This window comes from Lissotriton vulgaris, chromosome 1_1, assembly GCF_964263255.1.
Source record: "Lissotriton vulgaris chromosome 1_1, aLisVul1.2, whole genome shotgun sequence".
Lineage (NCBI taxonomy): Eukaryota > Metazoa > Chordata > Amphibia > Caudata > Salamandridae > Lissotriton > Lissotriton vulgaris.
The window spans coordinates 982,950,431-982,977,297 of record NC_141685.1 but is presented as its reverse complement, the minus strand read 5'-3'; the positions used below and the strand labels follow the sequence as shown (position 1 = coordinate 982,977,297).

The 26,867-nt window shown below is 44.6% G+C and overlaps 1 protein-coding gene across 2 annotated transcripts in view; it reads right to left on the bottom strand.

Annotated features, from left to right (window-relative positions):
* LOC147748341 (E3 ubiquitin-protein ligase TRIM39-like) overlaps nucleotides 1-26,867 on the bottom strand; it is an 86,220-nt gene that overhangs the window by 17,728 nt on the left and 41,625 nt on the right. For both annotated transcript variants that reach the window (XR_015309274.1, XM_086960429.1), the window contains exons 3-7: nucleotides 26,435-26,656; nucleotides 17,776-17,798; nucleotides 11,846-11,961; nucleotides 7,410-7,430; nucleotides 7,294-7,320 (exon numbers count right to left, since the gene is read on the bottom strand). Coding sequence is in view for 1 of the 2 variants with exons in the window: in XM_086960429.1 (XP_086816555.1) it covers nucleotides 7,294-7,320; nucleotides 7,410-7,430; nucleotides 11,846-11,961; nucleotides 17,776-17,798; nucleotides 26,435-26,656 (409 nt within the window). In the remaining variant the exon portion in view is untranslated. The remainder of the gene's footprint in view (nucleotides 1-7,293; nucleotides 7,321-7,409; nucleotides 7,431-11,845; nucleotides 11,962-17,775; nucleotides 17,799-26,434; nucleotides 26,657-26,867) is intronic.

Below are 26,867 nucleotides of genomic sequence, written 5' to 3'. Positions count from 1 at the left end.
ATACTAGGATCTGAAGAAGTCAGCTGCTCTGATGTGATTTTTTTGGGCTAACGCAGCATAAACTGCCAGGCCACCCTTTGCTCGGCCATAGTGATTACATATTTCTGCCGCCAATCAGTAGTAAGTGAAACCCACTATGGGAAGGTCTTCCAAAGCCCATGTCTCTTGCAAGGCAATTATGTCACAGGTGTCCCACTCTTGAAGGGAAAGACCTTCTGCAAGAAGCTTTTTTGCACCGGCTATATTCCTGGATAGTATATGCATCACGTTTTCATGCGTATTACTACTTTTGGCTGTTCTTTGTAAAACCATCTTCTTGTTAGCAAGAGGACCTGGAAGCCAGTTCCATTGGTTAAAGTTTGTCTTGGTTACTACTTGCCAGTATGTAATTGATCTGTAGAGAATCACATCTGCCTTGCTGCTTCCCTTAGCATTCTGTAGTATGAATAGAATTGTTTGTTTGCCTGTGGATTTTAGGAGTCTCATTTTGCTTGATGAGGTTGGGGTTCTGTCAGTGGCGAGGGGTAACAAGGAACTGTTGGTGTAGATAAATTTACACCCCAAGCTGCAAATTGTTCGGAACTATTTAATATTAACTGTGCTGCCTCAGCCGACTGCCAGGTAGTTAGTGTTTGTTCTTTGGCATCTTTTTGGCTTGAGGTAAGGAACTGGACTGTCAACAAGTCGGCGGTGCTTATCCGAGTTAGATCTGGGATTTCCGCCATGAGCCTGAGTATTTTACTTCTGTTTAAGATATCATGTCTTCCGTGCGATTCGTATTCCGGAGTACAAATTATCTGCTGCTAAGTGCAGTTGGACTTTGGTGCATATCTTAATTGTTCCTTGGCTGCAGTCCATTGAAACAGAGTTTGTCTGGTTTATAATGTGGAATCTAAATTGGGCTTGCAGTTGCCTGTCCTCTTCACCCGCTTTCTGGAGGGCTGCGTGAATTATGGAAGCCTCTGGAAGTCCTGAACAGTTACTCTCTTTTATTTCGTGCAGCTGAGAGCCCAGAATGTGGTCTGGGCTAGTTAGATCTTCCGCTATTGTTGAAAGTGTTTTTACATTCTTAACCGATGTAGTACGTTCCATTAGTCCGGTCGAGCTTTTTTTAACTAGAAGCAATGGTTGATTGGTTGGTGAGTAATCTGAACCTGAAGGAGCCTGGATGGGCTATTTCTTATTTCCTTCCTTGCCAATATGCGTTTCGATGCCTTGTGTAAGCAAGCTCACTATGTTTGCCGACTTATATGTTTCCATTTCAGCTTGGGTGTTGTCACGGGCCGTAGCATTAGTGTCGCTGGTTTGTTTTTCATGAAACCTTGATACTTCTGTGTTTGTTCCTACAGACCCCTAGTTTATGTCAGTTTGGGAGGCAAGCTGAGTAGAAGGTGTTGGCAAAGAAGTACACTTCTTTGTGAGTTTCGTATTGTGTGGTGAAAATTGGGTATATTTGAGTATACCATCAGTCTTGTGCTCCCTAATTTTATTTCTTGCTTTTCTTTCTCTCTTCTTTTGTCTTCTAGATGCAAAAATGATTTTGGTTGCCCTGAAGGGACCTTCAGTTTCACCGTTTGCTCTGCATCTGTTTGATTGACCTTTTCATTGGAAGATGACTGGCTGGAGTTGTTAATTCCTGACACGTTTGATTGGTGCTGCTGTTAAAAGCTGCTCTTTTAAAGTTGGGCCGGTATGGATTTTGTCCATGGGCTGACTGACAAAGCGTTTGTTAAGGCAGAGTATCTGTTCCAGCAAGTTTGGTAAAAAGCTTAGCTTGTCTAATATTGGGCCGCATGTGCATGTGGGTACCTCTGGGGAGTAGGTGGATTGCGCTCTTGTTATTAGTTAGATTGTCAATTTTTTAGTTTATTCCGGCAATGTGCTGCTCTGTAAGAGCACTTACAGAGCAGCACTAAAAAAAATCAATAAACTCAAACGCCACACTATTAGGGCCTTTGAAGTTGATCAAATTATATCTTCTGACAACTCTGCCAAATAAGTTTTTAGGATTGTTCAGGGCTTCCTCAAGCCAGAGGCCTTGAAAAGCACCATAGCGCCTTCAGCCACCCTGTGTGAAGATCTTTCCATCTTCTTTCAGGGAAAAAATCAGGCAATATACTCTGCGTTCACTCCATCGGGTGCTCTAACCCTGCCCCCACCTGGCTTACACTGCTCAGATGCCCTGTCTGAATTTCACCAGTTCAGCTCTGAAGCGTCACTTAAAGAACTGATCAAAGTCAAATCCGGATCTCCGATCGACCCATGCCCAGCTACATTTTTTACACGACTCACCCGTTACTCAATCCCTCACTCAACCAGATCTGGAATGCATCCTTAAACTCAGGCATCGATCCGTCTATTTGGAAAACCGCATTGGTCCAGCCAATTCTTAAGAAAGAAGATGCAGACCCGGCAGAATTAAAAAATGTCAGGTCTATCTCCCTCTTGCCAGGGCCTGGAGAAGGAAGTGCAGAAACAACTGTCTGCTAATCTTGAATCTAACAATCTCCTCTAAGACTCTCAATCAGGATTTAGGTCAGGTTACAGCACAGAGACAGGGTGGCAGAAACTATACGTGGAACCTTGGATGATGGCAACTGTGCAATTTTAGTGTTGTTGGACTTGTCTACAGCATTTGACATGGTATCAAACAAGATCCTCCTGGAGAGGCTTGAGCAGATGGGAGCAAGGGATACTGTCTTAATCTGGTTCCACTCCTTTCTTGAGGGTCGCTTCCAGAAAATCCTTCTACGCCCATATGTTTCCTCTGCTCGCTCTCTTGTCTGCCGAGACTCCCAGGGCTCTACCCTAAGCCGGACGCTTTTTAATATTTATCTTGGCCGACTTGCCTCATTAGTGGAGCAATGCTGTGGTCTTGTATGCCGACGACACCCAGCTGGTGTTCTCTTTTAGGGATCACTCTGAGGCTGCTTTCACCAACTTCAAACAGTGTCTGATTAGCATCTCATCCTGGATGACTGACAACTGTTTAAAGCTAAATACGGATAAAAACAGAAGTTCTGCTTTTTAATCAGCCGTCTCCTCCTAGAGCTGACCTCTGGTGGCCAACGAACCTTTGTTGTAATCTTTTAAGTTGTACTGCATGCCCTCACTGTTCCATCTCCATGGCAGCACTCTGTGAAGACAGTTGACTTCTGGACTAACAGCAGGCTGGCAGCAGGAGTTGGTGGTCTGTACTTTATATCAGAATAAAGCCTTAAAACCTACCTGGATTGTGTCCTCATAATACTGGCGACGAGGATGGGATCCAAACCCACGCGTGCAAAGCACAATGGATTAGCAGAATGCATGAAAGAGCTGTAGGGTCGAGACTTCCTCTTAAAATAATTTTAAGAGATACATGGTGGGCTCATCGCACTGCTGTTAACTGTGTTTTTGGCAGAGGTCCCCATTTCAGATATTACATGGCAGGGTTGCTTTTTCTAAACTCAATCCAAATTGAAGGTCCTGTTGTGAAAGAGGAAGAGGTGAGTGGTAAAATCAAAATGTATCAAGACTCATATAAACAAAGATTTGATGAGAAAAAATCCACCAAAACTGTAAAATGGGTGGTTGGTGAATGGGTTTGGGTCAAGAGACCACGCTGGCACAGAAAAGGAGTCACTGATTACATGGGACCTTTTGTTATCACTGGGGTTTACAGAAATGTGGTCACTGTACATAATGGTGGTAAGTGGAGTATGTCTCGGTTGGCAAAGTTTCATGGTGATAAATCTATGTTTCCATCATGTCCAGATGTTTCACCAACTTTTGATGCACTTTCCAACAGAGGCTCTCCATCTTATCCCTCTAGAGCACATCGTGTTCCAATAAGGTATGAGGATTATGAAATGTCCTAATTTTTCCATATTACTTATTTCTATAGGATATTGTATTTCTATATATATTGTTGTTATATTGTACCAGATTTACTTACATTATTGTTTTTTTAAAATTGTTCTTTCCTTTTCTTATTGTCCCCTCTGTAAGGGGGATGTGTTGTGATCTTTTAAATTGTACTGCATGCGCTCACTCTTCCATCTCCATGGCAGCACTCTGTGAAGACAGTTGACTTCTGGACTAACAGTAGGCTGGAAGCAGGAGTTGGTGGTCTGTACCTTATAACAGAATAAAGCCTTAAAACCTACCTGGATTATGTCCTCATAATAGAACTCAATCCTCCTCCTCTTTCAGTCCCATCGGCTAGAAATCTAGAATTTAAGTTTGACTCCACCCTATCAGGGAAATCCCACATATGCCAGGTTTCATCCCCATGTTTCTGGAAGCTGAAAACCCTGAGGAGATTCCTTCATCTCCTGCCAATGGATTGTATGAACAGTGGTTCACGCACTGATCACCTCACAGCTAGATTATGCCAACTGTCTATATTTAGGTCTCTCAGCCTACCTGATTAGAAAATTGCAGGTCATTCAGAATGTGGCCGCCAGGCTCATCAGGAATGTGCCACTCCGCCACCGCATTTGCTGCCTGTTAAAAGGAGAATTGAGTTGAAGGCTCTGACCCTTGCTTACAGGACTACCAGAGATACTGGTCCCCAATACTTGAAGCTCAGACTTCCTAAATACATTTAGATTAGGACTCTGAGGTCGAATCACCAGGAACTCTTAGCCATCCCCGCTTCAGAAAAGCCAGGCTGGGTGGTCGATCGTTGGCTCTTAAAATCGTCTCCCGGGGGAGGAGCAACGCTAGCAAACAAGATGGCTGCTTAGACTCCCGGCTCCGCCGACCTCCGTATCCGGCCAGATGATCCTGTCAATAATCCTGATTTTACGCCCAACCTCCATGTAGATGAACTGATGCACACTCCGATGGTGCAATCCCGAAAACTTAATCGGCTTGCTCAACGGAGTTGTGTTGAGTTGAAGTTTGTGGCCTAGTCCAGCAGAAGAGCCGGGGCCTCGAGTTTTGACCCAGCCGGGTTCCAGTTGAACATCGGCCATGAGAATCAAGCAGGGTCCGGTCTATCGCAGTGGAGGTCTTTTTTGCCCGAATTTGACGGCGGTCATTCTGATTGACTAACGTCGAGGGAGGAGTGACGTGACACGACAGTGGCTGTGGGTGGAGGTCCCTGTCCAGCGGACCCGGTTTGCCACCACCGGGGTTCGGTGAGTCGGGGTCTTCGCTCGCGGCACCGGAGTGCAGATTGCTGCCGCATAAACCGATCAGTCACCCTCTGACGCCCTCCGTTCCGCTCCTGTCTGTTCCCCCGGAGAAACCGGGCTCTCTGGGGGAAGTGAATATGGTCGGTACTGAGCGAGGAGAAATGGACCGGACGGAGCGTGAGCCGTCGCTGAAGACAGTATTGGCAGCCATCGGGGCATATCATTCGCATATGGATGCCCTGGTTCACAAAATGATTACGGGCCTATTTGAGACGGTGTGTGTGGAACCGGACCCTGCTTCACTGCAGGAACTGCAACCAGCTACGATTCACATGACAACCATTTTGATTTTGGACGAGGATCCCGTGCGACAAGAGGCGCCGAAGCCCTCGGTCAGTACTCTGGAGAATCATGAACCCGGTGTTTCGAACGTATTGCTACGCCTACCATCATTGCTGACTTTGGGAGAATCGATTGGCGTTCCCTTTCCGGAGACTCCTGTTGGTGATTGTTCTTGGACTTCAGTTTTATCCTTTCCCTCTTTGGTGACTATACGATTGTGGAGAAAACAACATTGGGACTATCCGTCCATGAGGGAGCATTTCTGTGCAGATGGGGTTTTTGAGTACTTACTAACTTAGATTTGTTTCGGACTGAATTTTTTCGGACTCTTTTTGCACTTTGATTCTCCTGTAGACGTAGTGGTCCTACCGCAGGGGTTCGCATGATGGTTCGGAAGGGCCAAGGCTGAGATCGATTGACCGGAGTTGGTACTGTGGCCTTAATGGATGTGGGATTTGTAACAGTTGGACTCACGGGAGGCTGGGCGATGTATCACAGCTCCCCCTAATTTACTTTTTCTGTGATCTCAGATAAAGTTGTATTTTCATCATAGGGGATGCTTATCTCTGGCGGGGAGGGGAAGGGGACCGGGAGCCTATACGGAAAAGCCCTCCCCCATTTTTTCTCTTTTCTACTTTTAGAACTTAGTTAGTTAGGGCGACAGGCACACTGCTAGTTAGGGTTAGGCAATAGCCATATGCAGGGGTGCAGGGTGGGGGGGATGGGTTTATTGTTTTATTTCTTTTTTTTGTTCTTATGGTTTTCTTTTTCCTCAATCTTTTTTTTAGTCTCTCCCTTATTAGTAATATTGGTAAAATATCCTGATTTTGTTTAAATTCCAGTATCTGGTTGCCATGCTTCTTCTACTATTCTGATTTCATGGGTGGGCAGACTCCGAGGGCCTGCGCTTAGTTGTTTGTTGATTGTAATGCTGCAAATCCTGCTTCGTACTCACTAGCGCAGGCATCTCAGCGATTCTTTTGTTGTTCCACGTCTATCCTGTCATTGTACCTGTCCACCCTATTATTATGTATGAATGTATGGCACCGGATATGTCTATTCTTTTTCCTTGTTTTTAAAATAATAAAAAGATTTAAAAAAAAAAAAGAATCGCCTCTCTTTGGAACTCCATGCAGGAACACCTACAAAAGGCCAACTCAGAGCCCTTATTTCCAAAGACTCTAAAGACCTGGCTTTTCGGCTTACCTTAGAGCGACCCCCATCAGGTACTACCACTCTGAACCCGCTGTCAGCGCCCGGACAGCCCCGTTGGAGGTAGCTGTGCACTCTACAAGATGCAATTATAATGTACCCTTGCGACCGCACTGCGGGACGGGAGAGGACTAGATTAGGTAAGACCATTTAAAATTTTTTATTTATGGTACTTTTTAAATTTATTTCTACTAACTGGGAGGCAGTGTGAAAAATAGTTACCAGGCAGACACCCAATGTTTTCACTGCAGAGGTGCTCTGTTATGATAAAGGCTGCTGGCAGTATGCTGAACAGTGCTGACAGTGTACAACAGTCTGAGATCAGACATTTCGTACTTATGCTCGGTGACATTCACATTATTGAGGCTATATTATATCAGCAGAGGAAATAAATGTCCCATCTTTTCACTACATAGGTGCTTTGATATGCTGCACAATACTGACAATGTCTAATAATAAGGTTAGGTTGATACCATTTGCTTTCCTCATAGAGATGCTATGATAGGTAGGCTGCACATTGCTGAAAGCATGTCATATGAGAAGAGGTATGGCACTCTGTACCTCACAGTATGGATGCTCCGACATCTGCATTTCAATAGAGTATATAATAACTCACCAGCAAATCTCTGTGCTTTTCTCCATTCTGAAAGAAAGAGACAAAAATGCAGTTAGTAAATGAAACAAAATTAACACACAGAATTTTGTAAAATAATCACTAGTAGGTTAACTTACCCAGTTCTGCTACAAAGGTTTCTGGTATAAAAAATAAAAGAAATATGTTAGCACATGTATTATGTAATATGATGCAATCCTAATCTACGTTTTTCCTTTCGCTGTAATCATAAAATATTTTTTCTAGTTACATCTCCACATTTATTGTTCTTTGACACCCTTTTTTCGATAGTTGTGCCTTTGAAGACATCACAAAGTAGACACTGTAATTGTAGGCTCATAAAAGTAGATTAAATATATCCTTTTATACTGGTACATATAGAGGGGTTAGATGTGTTATCATATGGCGCCTGGAAACCCTCTCAAGTGCCTGGACACCCTCACGGGTAATTTTTGGGCTCTACAAATCAACATAAAGTAACATAACATAAACTATCAAGTTTTCTATGGATACTAGATATTCCTTACAAAATGCATGCATTTCCACAAAAGGGAAATATTTGCATAGGGTCTCATGTAATGGAGGGCTTTTTAAAGAGTCGGATATACCTTACCTGAAAAGAGGATTTTAAACAGGCTGCATATATAGCTTCCTGGGGGCCCAGAGCATGACTGCAGTGCCTCTTCAGTTGTTTATCAAGGTGCACAACTATGTCCCTGGCTAGATGGAAAAGCCCACTCCTGACTCGGAGTTACAGAAGGTCGAGCAATTGATGGAGCAAGGTTGTGCACGTAAAGCGACTTGCTTGAAATCAACCCTCTCTAATAACTCATAATGTACCAACTAACATGTTTTGTCTTATTAATATTGCATTACATGGCACAATAGGTATCTAGTGGAAGCTTGCATATGAGCTTCTACTAATATTAATCTGCTTACGCTAAAATGGCTGCTGCTACGCAGGATTTCTTACTGCGCATGCGTCTGTCACACTCACGTGACATGACGTCTCTTTCTCTTGGAGGGAACCTTTTGCTTCTGCGCACTAGAACTAAGATGGCTGCAGTGTGTTATTAACGTGCAAGAAGTCTGCACTGCTGCTTTTGCTATGCTGTTCGTTCCGCCTAATTTCTAACGCAATAGTTAAAACAAAGTAATGGGAATAGAGTAGAAATAAGTTGTATACAGTGCATTCATTTATTTCTCTATTCTAAAACTGTTTCCTTCTATTTTTGCATGTAACAATATACGGGCCAGGGATGTGCTGTGCCTCCATATTGAAAACCCACATTGCGCATGAACCAAATTAATTCGAGTCTACCAGCTATGGCATTGAACTAGTGCCAACATCAGACTGGACTGTGAAAACCCTGGGAACCTTACCTCTTGACCCCTGTGAAGGAAGCTGAACTGAAATGTCGACTACATTGTACCTAAATTTGATACATTCACTGCTGGGTGGAATAAAAGTGCATGGGAAAATAAAAATTGATGGACGGGAACTTTAATATTAATATTCATCCCAAAAAGTTTCATTTTGTGTGGTGTGATGACCTCTCCTCATCCTTTGTCCAATCAAAATTGGGGATCCTTACACTTGCAACATTGGGAGTGGTACACTGTCCTTGAAAATAGTATAACTAGAGTAGGCTTAGCTAGAGATTTCATCCAACTTGTCCGAATAGCTGACCTGTCACTGACCCAACGCACTCAATAGGTGACCTAGAGCAGAGGTGCTGGCGGAGCACTCTGTCAGAAAATTCGATAACCCAATCGGGGTTCGTGAGTAAGGGTACTGGCGGACCACTCTGTCGGAGAATTAGTTAACCCAATTAGGGTTTGGCTGTTATCTGCAGAGGGTTGTAGCACTGGCGTAGCAACTTTAACTGTGGGTGCCGGTCTTAGCCTGTGGAGGTTCTGTCCTGATCCAAATCTGGTTGCACCTGTCCTGATTTCTGGTTTGCACCTGTCGTCTTTGCTGGCACTTGCACTTTGGGTTCTATCCTTTGACTGATCCGTGGCCAGGGTTGGTCTTGACACCATTCTAGGTAAATATACTGAGTGGGTAATGTCATTATATTGCTTCTTTTTCTTTACCCTCCCTCATAACAAATGCTTAATGACTGCATTATAAAATCTTTGCATATCTTTGTTCTAATCGTTATCTCTCTCATTGAATATTATTTGATGTTTAATATTTAGATTATGACATTTTAAGAAATTTAGATAAAGAGTTTAAACTTTCCCGAGTTTGTGGTTATTATATGAGTGCAAATGTTATTACTCTACCTATTATGCTAACACCTTGATCCCTTAGGACTTTAGGTACCGATGACAAGGATTGGTAAGTCAATGGTATAGGTCCTAAATTAAATTTATAAATCACTGATTAGAGTAAGTGCACGGTTACCTGATTAAAACTCATTGCACACTGTTTATGGGCCCAGGTGAGTATGGTAAATCGAGTCCGGTGACCTGCACGCTCTTTCACAATCGTTCAAAGACATTGTTTGGCATGTGAAGCCATTCTGTCAGATTCTCTCTACATGAGGGGCACCTAGTTAGATGCCTAGAATAGAGAACCGCTAGTGGATCTCCACAAGAGAAAATCAATGCTGCTTCATTGTGACCTTTTGTGTGTAACCTAGACTAGTTCTAAGGAGAAGTCAAATGAGCATGTAACTAATTATTGTGCCATGTCTTAGAATGAATCTATGGATTTCATTCTTGTATGTTAACTGCCTGGAAGCAAGATCCCAGTACTTTTTTACGGTTTCACCTGCACTATGGTTCTAAAGCATGGATGCCCAACAGTGACACAAGAACACAGGATGAGATAAATAGACAATGTAAATATGTCCTATTTACCTCAATCATTTTAAATTAATTTCACATGTTTCTTATGAACATCTAACATTGATGCAGCCTTCTGAGACCAGTGTTGGGCACAATGTTCTCGGGAAGAGGTGTCCTGCATAGGTTCAGAAGGGCCAGATCCATGGCAGGTGAAATGTAAATACATTCTACTGAGAGTCATCCTATTTAAATGTTTTTATGTGGTTATTTTGAAAATGTGCACCTTCTGGACCTACATTTGACCCCAATGTTCCAGGATATATTAGCATATGGACTGATGACAACATAGAGTTTAGTTGGTTGACTCAGTTTATACAAAGTCCAGCTAAAGAAGTACTTTTTAATCTACTCAACAGCTATGAATGAATGAAAATGAATGAAAATTGATTTTTAGAGCGCGAATTGCTGCCCTGAGGCGTCCAAGCGCTAGAGGAACCAGATGGAAGTATGATTGAGGTTAGCCGACTGGGAGGAGGGGGGTGGAGCTTCCCATAAAAGGTCAAGTGATGTCAACCTATCCAGAGTGTGGGCCAAAACACTGCTCCAACTATGGTACCTATCAAGGGATGCAAGCATGAGGTCTTCAGATCTAGACATCCATCTGCTGATTGCTTCGAAAAGGAACAGCATATTGGATCAGCCAGTGAACATTCGGTACATGAGGGTTTGTCAGACTGTGGAGATACGGAGTTTATCGCTCTGTTGATAAGGTGATATTCGCATGTGAGTCATGTAGCCTAGTTCAAATCAATGGTCAATCTGCACACAGGTGCAAATCATGCCTCCAATAAAATTTAGATTCTTCTCTAACCTCACACACCTTACTCTTATATTGAGGATGAAATGGGCTTGGTACTAAAACCTCAATGTTCCTTTAGAATACTTCTGAACAATTGCTTATGGTTGCTGGAGGCTAGGACTAGAAGTTGGTGACACACATGTATTAATGTGCCAACTCATGAAGAGAAGTTAGTGTGTCCTGATATTTATGCACTGATCCTATATTCAACTTCACATTTTTAGTCAAAGTACTGAAGAAGGAGATTTTCACCAAGTAAGAAGGTTATTACTTCACAACTACCCTGTTTATCTTAGGAGACGGCCTTAATTTGTGTGGTAGATTTGTTCCCCAGTCTATCAATATCTGCTGTATTTCATTGTTTTTATTTGAACCCATCAACATCCTTTTATACCATTGATAATCAGGTGCAGTTCTGATAGCAGTGAAATCTAAAAGGCATCGAGGAAACTATCTTTTCATGTGTCTCCAAACGTCATTAGGGTTAGAACACAATCACTGTCTAGAGATCCTGTGTATTGCATAGGGGACCACTCTGTTTCAGTCCCATAGAATTTTGTGCTTTTGCCCATAAGGTTCACAGTCATTGTTTGACTTCTGGGTTATCTTAATTAAGAGTACCGTCTATCTTGGCACCCCCATGCTAATGACAGTCATGGTCTTTCAAAGACAGACCTGCTTTTGTCTGTCAAACAAATGTACAACAAGTCAATTGTAACATGACAGAGCTGATGAGCATAGGTTCAATTCATCGTCAAAGATTGAAATGAGGAAAATCTGACACCAGTAAGGGTATCATTAAGATAGGCAGGTAGGCCATCAAGTCTCTGTTTTGAAAACAAGAGAGACATCATTACTGATTCTTATGTGCCTTTGCACACAAAAAAAATAAAATTTTACCTCTGGCCCTTAGCAATGTCTTCTTCAGGTTTGGATAGTGCTGGTAGAAGCTCCTCAGATTCTTTTCCAGTTCAGGAGAATCTTCTTCTGGCATCTGAGTTCTGAAATTTTCACACCTGAAGAAGAATCAGTGAAATTTAGGCATTCTTTCTAAGTAATGTGAGCACAATGCATCAGTAATCCTGCACCTGAAATTACTAATACCATGGGTTACAGTAATTCTGAGATGCATGAGTAGTGCAGTATTTCAAACAGTTCTATTAGGAATGTGGAATAAGTGTAGAAGTTAGTGCTTGCAATCTGCATTCTGATACATTTTTCCTTCACGTATCTCTGTACAAGGAAGTAATCTCTAGTTATGGTATTTCCAGAAAACGATTTAAGTTGGAGTGGGATGTTTCTTTGGGTGGTGCGTGCTGCAGTGTCAAGTTCTAAGAGAGGAACTGGCACAGTCATTAGAAAATTGGTGGGAGACAGGACTGACTGTAATATTAATGGATAGCTTTCGACTTCCAAATAGGACAAAGGCATCTACTGTGAGAAGAAGGAGATACCATTGAGGTAAAAATGGAAAAAAAGTTCTCTGCTGCTGGAAAAAAGCAAAAATTAAGGTGAGGAGTTTCCTGTCAGAGAAAATAGAGACATCTGGGGAAAAATTATTGCACAGAAGCCTCGCCTCGCCGAGACACTATAGAACTCCAGGAGTTACAAGTGGACAGGGTGGGTATTTGGTTGCTAAAATGAGAGACCACTGGGGTTAAATGTTTGACAGGAAGGGATTTCTGTTGTATGCCTGAAAATCATTGCAATGGAGATGACTAAATTGTGATTATTCGGAATGGGAGTAGCGGAGTAATGCATGAGAAATGAGGAATCTCATCTGAAATATGAGTGAGTGGTTTGGTAAATAGGGAAAGGATTGACTAAGGAAATGAATGGAAAGTAATTCATTGGGCATACATGTTGGTAGAGGTTCAGCAAACGCATTAGGAGTTGAAGTCATAAAATCAAAGAGATAAAAAAGTAGAAGACATCAGATTTTGGAAAATCTAATTAAAACTTTATATGGTCTCTGTTAAAAATAACCATGTGTTGTATAGCATTGCCCCATATTTTTACCTTCTGTAGCTGAACCCGCTGTTTTGGCCACAGGACTCAGTGCACTTTACTCTTGCTAACAAGTAGTAAAAATCTTGTGTTCTTCCTTTTAAAGATTATTAAATTAGTATATACCTAATTGGCACATTGAATTGTAAGTCCCTAGTATACAGTAAAGCATGTAGCCAGGGCCTGTAATTTAAATGCCAGTAGTCGGCTACAGCACTCACTGTGCCACCCTTTAAAGTAGTGCTGTCAACATGTCTACAGGTCTGCAATTGCAGCCTAGGTAGGCAGATTTTGACACAATTTTGACCTTGCAAATAAATATTTTGCCAGGCCTAAACCTTTCTTTTTAAAACTTATGAGCCACCCCAAGGTAGTTTCCATAGGATGGGGTGCTTGGTATTTAAGAAGTAAGACATGTAAATTTAAGGTTTTACGTGTCTTGGCAGTGAAAAATCTCCAAAGTTGGTTTCACTGTCACAAGTGTCTCTCTCTCATAGGGAAAAACTGGGTTTCATTATTACAACTTATAATGCTGGAATGTGGTGTGGGAGCCGCTTGAAAAAGTTTCAAATACTTATTTTATTGGAAATTTTAAACCCAACTCGCTAGGAAAGCCCTGCGTATGACTCAGATCCAGAGGACTTTCCTACCGAATCACGCTGTGAGAGTCCGACCGAACAAGTATGATGCATCCATATGCTGACGGACTCGGTTTGCTATAATTCCCATTGAACTCTATGGGAGCCTGTATACCGAACACGTACACAGCCTGCCGTAGCAACAAGCATTTATAATGCAATAGGTCTCGCAGCATTAAAGTTTGAGTTAGTGGCATTGTAAATGACAATGCTTTGAATTAATTTTTTATTATTTGCAATTGGTATATAAACATTGTTTGTGAATTGATTGAAGTAATCCACAGCCTGAGGACCTCACCGTAATAGAATGTTGTGATCCACAAGTTTATGACACACTGTGATAACCATTCACTCTAGAACATATAATTTATGGCCATTGTTTGCACACTTATCTAGTGTAAACATCTGGCATGATGCAGCCCTCCGAGACCCACGTTGGACATCCTGCACTTGGGAGACAGCGCTTAGAAACAGACGCGCAGCACCGTGAAACTTACATTCGTAAGAGCTCCAATTATCGCATATTGTTCACAAGATGTACACCGCCGAACTGTCCATTCCACTCAGAAATTATAAAATAAATCTGAATTTGATATTGTCATCTGGGGTCGGGTTTGTAAGTGTCATAAAAATGCACTCTGTGACGTTGCAATAGCACAATTTAGGCGTTCCTGTTCACACTCAACATCATTCTACCTTGCATGTAAACCATGCCCGCCCCACCCCAGACGCTCAATACTACAGTCAATAAGCCCCCCCCACACACACGCTTTCCCCCAACCCTGCAGAGCGTGCCCCCCACCCTCCACTCGCTCATCTCAGTGCCACCTCCTCCAGCTCATAAGTCCCCACTTTCCTCCCCGGGTCACCAGGCTTCGCCCTCCGCTTGGGAAGCCGAAACCTACAGACACCATCTGGAAATGTTTAGACGAGCGCCCTCCCCCCCTCGCCCAGTGAAATTCCTCCAACTGCAAACAGCAAAGGGAAGGGACGGGTTTATTACTTTGCTCAGGGTTTTGCTTCCCGAGGACCCAATGAATGCTTTCCTGGCTGCCTCCCAGGCCCTGCAAACGCTTTTCATTAGCAAGAGGAGCTTCGAGTTTTACATCTCATGAGCTATGTGTCGGACAAGCCACGTAATCCGGCCCCAATCTTTGGTTCCCCTCGCAGATCCCTGCTCGGAGCTCTCACTGCCAAGCAGCCCCGAGTTAAGACATCACTCGTGTAGCGCCTTCCACCATTAATGGGACACATTAGCGCTAGCCCGGTGCCATTTTTTACTTGCCACCCTCAGCCGGTCTGGGCTTTTTAGCCCACTTCCCAGGGTCAGACTTGTAGTAGTGTCTTTTAAGCCCATTCTGGTCGTTGTAGTGCAACTATAACTCCCAGAATGCAATGTTTTCTTTCGGATGAAAATAAAAACAGGATTAGCTAAAGGTGCAATTTATGACTAACTTGAGTCACGCCCCCTCGATCACCACACCACGACGCCATCGGGGCCCTCGCCCCTCCACGGGCATTGCATGGCACTACCCCCCTGCCATAGGGCCAGGAGGCCCTTTGCCCCAGTTCACTACAATGTCGCTTGGTCCCCTCACAAACCTGGCCGGGCCCTAACCCCCGCCCCTCACTTTGACACGAAGCCAGCTGGGCCCTCACCGCTCCCGGGGGCACAGCTGAGCACTCTCCCTGCCACAGGGGCAGAAGGCCCCATTAGCGCGCTCACCATGAGGCCAGCGGGGCACTCACGTCGCCAACTGAACATCAGAGCACTTGCCCCCGACCCTGGCACGGGACCGAGAGCGCCCCCTCAGGCCAGAAGGCGGTGGGTGCTACTGAAAAAAAGACTGAGGTTCAGCGTACATGTAACTCGAAAGGGTAACCACGGGAGCCATTTTACTCGTTTGTGGCCACGGCTCAGATTACAAAGCGAGCTGCAGCATTCAGAAGCATGGCAGAGGAAGATTCCAACGTGCACCTTGGGATTGGGTCGCGCGCGTGAGCTGCTACATTACAAGCTCCCGCGCACGACCCAATCTGAAGGCGCGCGTCTGAATCCGACTCTGCCATAGACAATGCTGCGCGCGTGGCCAGCTCCTGTCTCCCCTCGTTGTCGGCTTCACCGACAGCTATAGTTCTCTCAGCGAGAGCGCGCTTTCGCACGCTTTTCGCAGCGAGCCCTAAAAAGGGGGGGGAGGGGGGGTGGCGGGAACCCTGTAGCTGGCACCCCATGGTGCTCGCCACACTGTGCATGCTTAGATCGGGAAGACCCATGGGCACTCCCCCGCACCTGATTCACGCACTATGGCCCCCCGAAGTCCAATTCCCACAGCCGTTTCGTCTCACTGAGACCGAGTCGATACGGCTGTCTGAATTGTGCATCATAGTTGATCATTCGGAAGCCTGGTCCATTACACGGTACGCTTCGGCTGTGAACCAGTCCAACTGACAGGATTGGGTTCGGAAACGATTCGGTCAAGGCGAACGAGATCTTCGCACCTTCTTGCTTGTTCGGAATGGAGGACGACTCGGTTGGAAACATAGTCTCCGAATCAGATTTACCCACTCCGGAACCTGTTTGGAGGCCTTCCTAGTGAGATCGGAATCGGCCCCTTAGTGGCAAAGTAGGATCTTAATTTACTATTTTCAAAATGACACCTTTAAAAAGTTGTCATTTTGCTGCCTAAGCCGAATGTGCCTTCCTGCCAGTTTCTAGGGCCATCTGACTGGTGAACGGCTCCCCTGTGGTGAGATGTAGATTGCTCCCAGACAATGGACAAAAGACTTGTGTGTGGGGAGGTGTTTACTTTCTTTGAGGAGTATGGCCTGGGATTATGCTTAGCCCCTTTTTGAGCTTCAAGGGGTGCCTACCCTGTCACTGGCAGAAGTAGCTCACACCTAGGCCGGCCTCCCTTTGTCGTCCTAGTCAGCTTGCCTCCAAACCCAGTGGGAGGGGGGAGCTGCCCAGTTTGCCCATGATCATAGCCACACCTGGGGAAGAAGAGTTCTACCAAATCAGATTTAGGCAGAGAAGGGCAATTTTGGATAGCTTACAGTAAAATGCACAGGAAGTACAGCAAAAGGATCCCCCCCACCCCCTATCCATTGGTTTAACCCCATTGAACAGGAGCTTTCCCAAAGAACAGATGGACACCAAAAGGGACTTGAAGGGTTAATATGCTCACCTACTGTTTGAGCTACTGGGACACAAGAAGCTTCCAGAGACCTATCCATCAACTACCCAGATGACCAAGTCCACTTGGACCTGCTCTGGATCCTGCTACTGACCTCTGCTAGAGTGAGTCTCGAACCCCAAGTGCTTTCCCCAAGGACCTGAACCCTTGGCTGGGGTGAAAGTGAGCTCCTCCTATGGATTCCTGAAACATGGGACTTAGAAAGTTTTTAGAAAGTTTTTCCAGCTTTTTACCGATGGGTGACTACCGAGCCAAAACTGGCGAAGGTGCATTGCAGCTGGGCCAAAGATTCAGGTTACTACCTCTACGCTCTGCTAGGCAGCAGCAAATCTGATCCAGCGGGACTTAGCAGAGAAGATGTTCAGGATCCTATAGTCTTGCCCAGCTGGAAGAACCGACGCTCCAATAAAGTGACGAAGTCCAAAGTAGGGGTGGGCGTAAGTCACGTAAGAGAGGCACGGAGATTGAACCAATCTCGCGCCTCACCGTATAGTTCCATTACGCGCCGCCCGCCCGCCGCCCGCCTCCTGCATTACATTACATTAAAAAGCCTAAAATAACATTTAAATAAAACGTACCTTATCGCGGGGGCATCCGTGTCCATCACCCCTTCTTCTGGGAACTGCGCATGCGCAGGAGCCCGCACATGCGCATTCCTCGCTAGGAAAGTACCACAGTATACAACAACTTTTACAGACATGTGAGTTTGTAAATCGAAGCAGAAGGAATGAAGGATACATTCAATAGTAGTATATTGACATACATTATACCTGTAGCTCTGAATGGCGCACAAGCAATAATAGTCTAGTGTGAAGGAAAACTCTAGGTAAAGATAGCAGTGATTTTGCTTGATAGCTCAGTTAAGTGTCATCAACAGATGTAAAGAGTGATGCAAAAAAAAAAAATCTATTGGCTCAGCACTCTGTGCTAATTGTCATGTTTCCTAAAGATAATTTTTTTGGCTGGTTTTCAAATCAGAAGATATTCGTACCTGCTCAAGTTGATCTTCGCTTCCTAAAGGTAGAGAGAGAAAGGGAAGTAGTAAGTGTGCATGTCAAAGTTAACTCATTAACCCTTTCTAATGAACGGTGTGTTAGCTTGAGAACCATAACTGAAAACAAGGTTCAAGCACATTGCAAAGATATTCGAAGGTAACCAGTACATCAAATTTTAGCAAAATCCTATTAAGATTCATATGGTGTCTGAAAGAAGTCCAGTTACAAGCATTATATTGCTATCCTCCAAACACTCAAAGATAGAACATGAGGAGGCTGCCTCCAAAGCTGGGTAGACCTTTTGCAAAAGATGCAAGTTTTCTGCAGGGCAGCATCAGAAAACACTATTACAAACTGGTTCACATCAGTTGAAATTGCAAAAGCAAACAACACAGCAAAAGAAAAATCTCCTGTTCCAATCTCATAGTAAACCACCTCTTCAAAACAGCTCAAAGACTGATAAATTCAGATTCTGCATTCACTTTTCCCCAACTATGTGGGCTTCCTCAAGTGTTCGCCCTCCTAACCAAACTTTGCAATCATCTTTATTTAAGGTATGCACAAATGAACACCCAGCTCATAGAGATCCATACGACTGATGACAAAACCTTCACTAAAATCATCCAGTGCACTCTCCAAAACTGAATTAGAAGCAATAAATTGATTCTACCATACCAGTAGGCTTCCCACAGACCTAGATATTGTTAAATGAGCCTTCCTCTTAATCGACTCTCGACATATGGTTCTAGTTAAACTCTGCACTGCTTTGTAGACCTTTCCTCCACTTTCTTTTGCCCATACCCCAACTAACCAACAGAGTGAAACAAGTATGTCTACTTGCTCCATTATTTCCGGTATATAAATAGATGTTCTGACATTTAATGATAGCCCTAAAATAAGAGAAGAAAATGATATCCAGCCTTTTAGATAAAGGTAATGTAGTGGTTTCTGCAAGAACACAGAGGATCTTGCTGAAATTGCAGACTGCTGTGGTACTCCACAATATCAAACACATAGTTATCAACTACAGTAAATCTAAGATAACGATATGCAAACGACCAAACAAATAAGATAAACTAATAAAATTAAACCAGGAAGGAACACTGCTGCTAAACGTGGACCTACTGCGGCATATGGTTTGCTGCACATCTGTCTTCCATGCCCACCAAATACAAAGAAACAGCAACGGTTACACAGAAAAAGCAACAGAGCCACAGCTACGTTTGTTCTCTGCAGAACACCACAAGTAATATCCAAGCCAAGACTGGCTCGATAACACGTAACAACTCAAAAAACTGGGCTGCTACAGAATCTCCGGTCAAAGTCCAAAGAAAACAAAGGAAAATGTTAAGTCTTCTTCAGGATTTTCCATCCTCATTGTAAGAAAACAGGGCTCTTTGCAGATAACCCCACTTTTTGCCCCAATTTGGACAACTAGATGCTGGGTTTTAACTCTGATGGTGCACTGCAGCCTGCTAATCAGGCTCCGGTGCTCTCTTCCAAAAAATGTTATGTGTGAATTGGCAATCCCAATTGACAAGGATTTTACCCCCTTATAAGTACCAAGTATATGGTACCAGGAGAATTCAGGGCATAGGTGGCAAAGGGGTCCTCCGGGCTTCAGCATTATGTTGTGCCACTATGGGTGACCAAAGCATACTTATGACAGCAGGCTTGTCATTGCAAACTGCAGACACAGTGCAAAGTACTCAAACTCAACTCTGCCCTCAACATGTGTGTCACAGTCAAATTCACTATCTTTAATGTATGTCAGATACCTCTACGGTTGGCCTTCCTAACCCAGGAGGTACGGTGCAGTATATTAAAGATGAAGACATATATGTACAATCCTACATGTTCCTATAGTGGTGATCCCATTTGGAAACTATTATAAAAGTATGCAATCTATAGGCTAACATGGGCTACCACCCGGGTATTCTCAAGGTTGGCAGCTCCATTATGGTACCGCTGAAATTCGTCATGTTTGGTATCAAGAAATGTGCCTTCTCACCATTGACATGAATCTCGTGCCCTGGGTGAAGTGGTATGAACTCAGGTGGCTATCTTAACCCATTTACTGCGGCGGACATTCAGCTGCGGTGCGGGCGTTCCACTGAGTGGGCGGGGCTGCGTCGGCCATTAGTCGTGCGCAGCATCCCAGAGGTAGTGCTCATGTCGGCCAATGGCCGACGCAAGCACACAACGGGTTAAAGTTTGTTAACCGGATTGCTTCTCTGTGGTATGTCTGGACTGCCCACACTTTCCGACACCTGCTGCAGCCAAGATAGGATTCTGACCTCCTGCCAAGCATTTTGATCACTCCCAGGAGTCAGGAACATAGGCTTGGGCAGGAAAGAGATCACACATCCCTCCTCCCAAGCAGGCTAGTGAGATGGCACACAAAAGCAGTGAGTTTCAAAGGCTGCACTGTTTCTGATATCCATTGGCGCTGACTTCAAGTGGAGTAAACAGTCCTGTCCCAGGCAGATTTGCACCCAGGCAGGCAGGAAATTAGCTATGCAGTGGGGTGTACACCCCCAGAATTCTAGCCACACCTCCAGGAGAGAAGCCCCGTCTGCACAATACAATTTGATTGATGCCATCTTTAGGATTGACAGAATAGAGGGTTCTGGCCATAAAATGTGACCTATACCCCCGGATGTGGTTACCTAAGGGGAAGACTAGTTGCAGGGACTAGCTGCCCATTAGCTACTAACTCCCAACCCTACCTATACTGCCCCTAAATCTAGGATTTAGGGACCCCCTGACACCAGAACCTCAGATCTGAACAACTTGGATCAAGGAAGGACCAAGTGGAGACCTGTGTCGCTGACAACAGGACTTTGAATACAGCACCAATGCAAAAGAGGAATATTTTGTCCTTGTGGCACCAGACTTGGAATGGAGTGAACGACCCTCATCCTAGGCTAAAACTCGGCACCCCTGAAGTGGGACAACTCCTGTGGAAGTCAGCAGCACCCTCAGACTCCCCTGCACTAGTTGCACTAGTCCCCTGCAAACTGCAGGTAAAAACATTCTCTGGATCTAAAGAATCGCTGGCCATTGGGCCCTCCATTGGATTGCCCAAACCCAGGTGGTCCAGTGCATTATGGGAGTTGTAGTCTTGCATGCCTCAAAGTTTCAGGCCACTAACTCACTCCCTGGGGCCCAGTGAAGATCCAGAACCTTTGGTTGTCTTTACCCCTGCCAAGGCTTCTTGGTCACCAATCTGGCAACTAACCCCCACACTCGACGCTACAGCTACAGGGAACATCATGAAACTTTCAACCGACGTCAGGAGATGTGAATCTGTTGTGTTTTTGATTTCTGTTTCTTACAGCCCTGTGAAAGGGGTAAAATCAGCATACCTACTGCTCCCATTCAGCACTAGGGACAGCGAGGACAACTGTGCACCTGGACTCCATGGGCTAAGAAATATTGATGAGACTGTAGCGGCCTGGTCCAGAGACCACATTGAACTTTACCCTGTACGGGTTCTACGGAACTCGAACTGCAAGTGACAAATTGTCACTAGTGAATTTTGCCACTGACAGCAATGTAGTATTTTCTGTTTTAACTTGCACTGATTTAATATTGCTTCAAAACTAAAGATTTATTAGTGTGAATCCAAGGACCCCCTTTGGGGTATCACAATATTTTACATGGTGAGGACTAACCCCCACACCACATAATACTCCGCTTTTATACACTCATTCTTCTAGGCTGTCTGCCATAAGGGATTTGGAACAAAATGCAAAAAAGGGTTCCCTCTGTTTATGCAGCAAAATGCAGATCAGCTAGAATCAAACCACCTGGATGAGAAGGTCTGGTAGCTCAGTACACTCATGTAGTGCAGAAAGCTGTGTTTAACCACATGGTCACACTTTTTAATCCTCATTGGTCGTCTCAACCTTTCTTCTTTCTGAAGGCGAAACAAGGAGAGCCATTTAGTTGGGTAACAATAAACATCTGTTATTCAGCGCCAAAATATCCTTTGTGGTAAATGTGCACTTCACAAATATTTTCTTATAATGTTGCAAGGAAGGCCATCAAACAAATTATACAGTATCCATCTGAGAATCACTGGTAGACCTGGCATCTTTTGGTGCGTTTCCCCTGTCTTTTCGCTTCTGACCTCCAGGTTTTGGCAGTACTCTGGATATTGTTTTTGTTAGTTTAGTGTTTCTGCACACTTTAATACTGCTGATCAGTACTAAAGTGCAAGTGCTCCTACTGTAGATTGTGTTTATGGATTGGTGTTTCCATGATTGGCTTATTTGATTTACTACTAAGTCCCTAGTACAGTGTACTGTATGTGTCTGGGATTGGTAAACCAAATGCGGATAGTGGGCCTGCAGCACAGATTGTGCCACCCACACTAGCAGTCTTTCAAAGGGTTCTCAGACCTGCCACTGCTGTGTCTCCATGCAGTTTCTACTGCCATGTCGACCTGGCAAGAGCACCACACTAGACAGGGACACAAAGGGGTGTGTCCTGCATTTCCTGGGTGACTTATAGCCCGGCTGATGGTCATGTCCTGCACCTAGAGTTGTGGGAGGAGTTGCCACATGCACCTTAAAGACTGTGTTTGCCTTCCACAATGCTGTCTCCATCTCCTGTAGTGAACCTGGCCGAGCAGGACAGAACTGAATTATGTGTGCCAGGAGAACTTTGTTTGTGCCAACACCACACAACTTCAAAGGGAAATGTGGTATAAGTATTGGGGAACACACCCCAGGATTTTAGAACTCTTTTGGATCAAGGGACCTGCCAAGAAGAAGTGCTGGAGAAGCTGTGAGGAGAGACTACCACTTTGCTGTGTTGGCCTGCAGTAGCTGCTTCTGTCTTGGGCAGAGAAAGGACTGTTCTGAACTTTCTGCAATTTTTTTGAGTGTCTCTAAGGGCTTGAGGTAGTGCTTGTCCCCTGTTTCAAAAGTATCAAGAAGAACAAAGACTTCAAGCTCCTCTCTGTACAAGCTTCTTGAACTAGGTGTTTCAATTGCCACAGAGGAAAAAGCAACACAACGCCGTACCTGACACCGCTGCCAAAGCAACACAATGCAGAACCCGACTCCGCTGCCGGCTCTGTGATCTGAAGCATAGCAGAGGGCAATGTCGCACTTCCCACCACAACCCTGCTCTCACTGATGATTCCGTTCAATGCTGCCACCGAGCCACTGCTTCCACCATGACTTGTGGGCACCGTGCTCTGCAGCGCCTCGCTTCACACCACCGCCCGGTTATCCCTGAGGACACAGCAACGCCATCAATGATGCCGCTACCTTCACCGTGACCTGTGGACACTGCTCGTGGCAAACACGGAGCACCGTCCCGCTTCATACCGCACCCCTGTTCTCACTGATGACTACGTTCCAAGCTGACCTTGACGCTGCTGCCCGCACCGTGGTTCAGGGGCCGCTTGTATGTTACACGATGCATTGTGCAATCCCACACCGCAGCCCTGGCCCACTGACGCCAGCGACATCAACTCCAGATCGTCCACCGATGCCGCTGCTTGCACTGTGACCTGTGGGTTCCGCACCCTGCATTATCTTGTCTCGCCCCACAACCTTGGGTCTCCTGACGACCGCGCCCCAGTAACACCATCGCCACTGCCTGCACCGTGACCTGCTTGCACCACGACGAGCACTGACCCACTTCGTACCGCAGCCCTGGTCTTACAGTCGCTGCTGGACCACCGTGACCTCCCCACTGCCTGTCCCGCAACCTGAGGACACTGCTCACACCGCTACACTTCAAACCGCAGCTTCGTCGCTCGCCGACGCCTGCGCTCCCGACTTTAACCCCAAGGAGTTTTGATCTGCAACGCAAGTGGCTTCAAGGGCCCAACGACTCCTGCACTGACCTCCGTAAAAGGCACCTGCTGACACCGGCTCATCGGAGCTCATTGCAAGGTCCCTGGTGCCCTGCATTTCTAAAGGTACTGTTTTACGGGTCTTCCTGGCACCGTAGCTGCCCCGCAACGCTGCAGCCGGCCAGAACTGTGGAATTTTTTTTGTCCACAACGGCATGAGAGCCCCCGACGGAGCGATTGACTTCACGGAGTCTATTTTACTTATTGATATTTTTTAAATAACTATGTTGGGGCTTATCGTTTTGGTCTTGTTTTACACAAATAAATATTGGCTATTATTTTAAAACTGGTGTGGTGTCCTTTTGTAGTGTTCTCACTATATACTATATGTTATGTTCAAATGCTTTTCACACTGCCTCTGAGATAAGCCTGACTGCTCGTGCCAAGCTACCAAGGGGGTGGGCACAGGGTATTTTAGATGTGTAACTCTCTTGTCCTGACTAGGAAGAAGGGTCCCTACTGGGACAGGGTAACCACCTGCCTACTAGAGACCCCCATTTCTAACACTCCCTATCTCAGGAATCCACTGGAGTTTATAGTGACAAGGGACTATCAAACGGCACATAAAGACCACATTGAACATTGCACACAACCCAGGGCACAGGGAATTTAACAGGAAACAACGATGAAGCTGTATCATCACCTGCTGATGAAAGGAATCTTCAACAAAGAAGACCATGTCTTGCTCTATATATTTTTTATTTTATTTTGGAAGCAGGGCAATTTGAATCATCAGCTTCTTTGGCTTTTTCTGAACACGGCGTGGAGGGGAAGAGCTTTTTAACTGAAAGATTGTGTGGTAAGGATGCAGGCACTGTGCATCCTCACTCATGATTACAAACACAGAAAACCAAACACCCTGGATGTCCCACTCACCAGCACACACATACTGTGACGATAATCATTCATTACATCACAAATAGCACATCCACACTAATGCCACTGACTGAACACCGCCAATGGTAGCAGACACTTCCTATCATCAATCGCCCTTCATAACACACTCACAGAACACAAAGTAACACACACACCATATCCAGCCTTATTATAACATATAGTGCACACCTTCCCTCATAATGTACACCACACGCTTTTGCAACACACGCACCACACATCCTAAATGTTATAAGACATTCTATACACATCCTCACTCTTCTTTAAGAGAACCTACTGCACATCTTGAATCATCACAGCAGCCTCAGAATGCATGCTTAGCATAACACACACAGGAGTATTTCTAGAGTAGACATACTCCCACAAGGGGCTCCTTGTGACTTCTGGCAGAAGACATGAGTGTATTGTTACCCCAACTCTAATGATATTCATTGTATCTATCTTGGAAGGCTGTGAAAGGCTGAGTGGACTCATCATGATTCGCAACTGCTACCATTGGGTGAAACACATATCCTGACAATGGATGTATTAGTCCACAAAGTTATCACACCAACCTCCCCCCACACTCACTGTAAATCTCAGACCATAGCACACACTCTATTTATTTTGCTCTGCTTAGTATACACACTAAAGATAATAAAAGCTCATTCAGCATTAGCCATAGATCGCACTCTCGCTCGTTATCATACACTCACACTCCCAGACGTGCACACACACACTACAAACTGTTGCCCGTAAATTCCAAATCCAGTTACTACCTTTCAACATCTATTGCTGGAGTACGTTGCCGCACACACACATTTTGAAACTCAACATGCAACGTTTCACAGGGTCCCTTGTTTTAATTGTAGGCAACGAAAAATGTTTCTGATTTACAGGTAGATTCATCAAGCCGAAATCGGCTCGCAAAGGGCCAGATTCTGAGAATCTGGCCCTTTGCAAGCATTATTTTTGCATTTGGGATTCATCATCCCAAATGCAAAAATCGCAATTCTAGAAATCGCTAAATTGCGATTAATTGCATTTAAGGAATCTCAAATTGAGATTCCTTAAATGCAATTCATGAACCATTTTAAAATTGCGAATTCGCAATCTGGGGCCGCTATTTACCGCGAAGTCTGACTACGTGGTAAATATCAAAAACTCTGAAAAATGCACTAAAGTGCATTTTTCAAAGTTTCATGTTGCGCACACACATGCCCTAAGGGCATGTGTGTGCGCAACATATGTGCACACATCAATTTCAGGGGTGCAACAGGGTGTCCTTTAGACACCCCTGCACCCTTGAAATCTCAATCTCAATTTGCGAATCGCTAATTGCGATTAGCAAATTGAGATTGTCTTCCCATTCATTTCTATGGTCCTCTAGGCTCATAGAATGAATGGGGAGATATTCCTTAATTGCGACTCGCAATTTGCGACTCGCAATTATGGAATTATTAGAAATCGGTATTTTTGAAGTGATATCTTGATGAATAGCATTTTGCTATTCCTTAATAGTGAATCGGTATTTTTCGCTATTAAGGAATAGCAACATGTGTTCTTGATGAATCTGGGGGATGGTAAAGTAAATTATGCAATTTCACGCTACCTAAATGATGTGATAGGTCGAAAATTGGATTGCTTGTTGAAGCAGAAAGTCTCCTAGAAGATAGTTTCTCTGCGAACCAGACCTCTTGCCAGTATATCCAGTGATTTTTTTATTGTGCGGTATGTCCTTACATTTATTTTCCCGTTGAGATAGTCCAAATACATTTTGTGTAAGATATGCATAATTTTTTTCATGACATTTAAAGTTAATTTGGGAACAGAAATTCTGCGATTTCAGGCATCCTTAATTGCTGATTGTTTAGAGTATACTTTTGTGGTAAACCACCACATCTCACCTTCAGGAACTCCAGGTCTGACTTGGTCTCTATGTCTGTGATCAGTTTCTGCAGGGAGGAATGCTGCTCTTGGAGTTTGGTGAGTTTCTCTTGAAAGTTGTTCAGAAGTTCTTTCTTTTCGTCCTCCAGGCTGGTGAGGAGCAAACGTTTCTGGCCATTCAAATATCTCTGGAACTCTTCAAACTCACGCACAATGTTCTCTCTCTGGATTTTCATTTTTGCCTTCAATTAAACGTTAAAGAAGATGTTACTAAGCTGGGTGACTCCTGAATAGAGAGGGGGTGCAGAGCTCTGGTGAGTAAGTGGGTTCAGAGGGGTGGTAGCTAAGTGGTCAGAGGTGGTGGTGGGTTCCTATCATTTGGTAGTGTAGTGGTGGTATAGAGGCGCAGTGGCGAGGTATGCTGTGTGGCGGTAGTGGCAGTGGCAGTGGGTT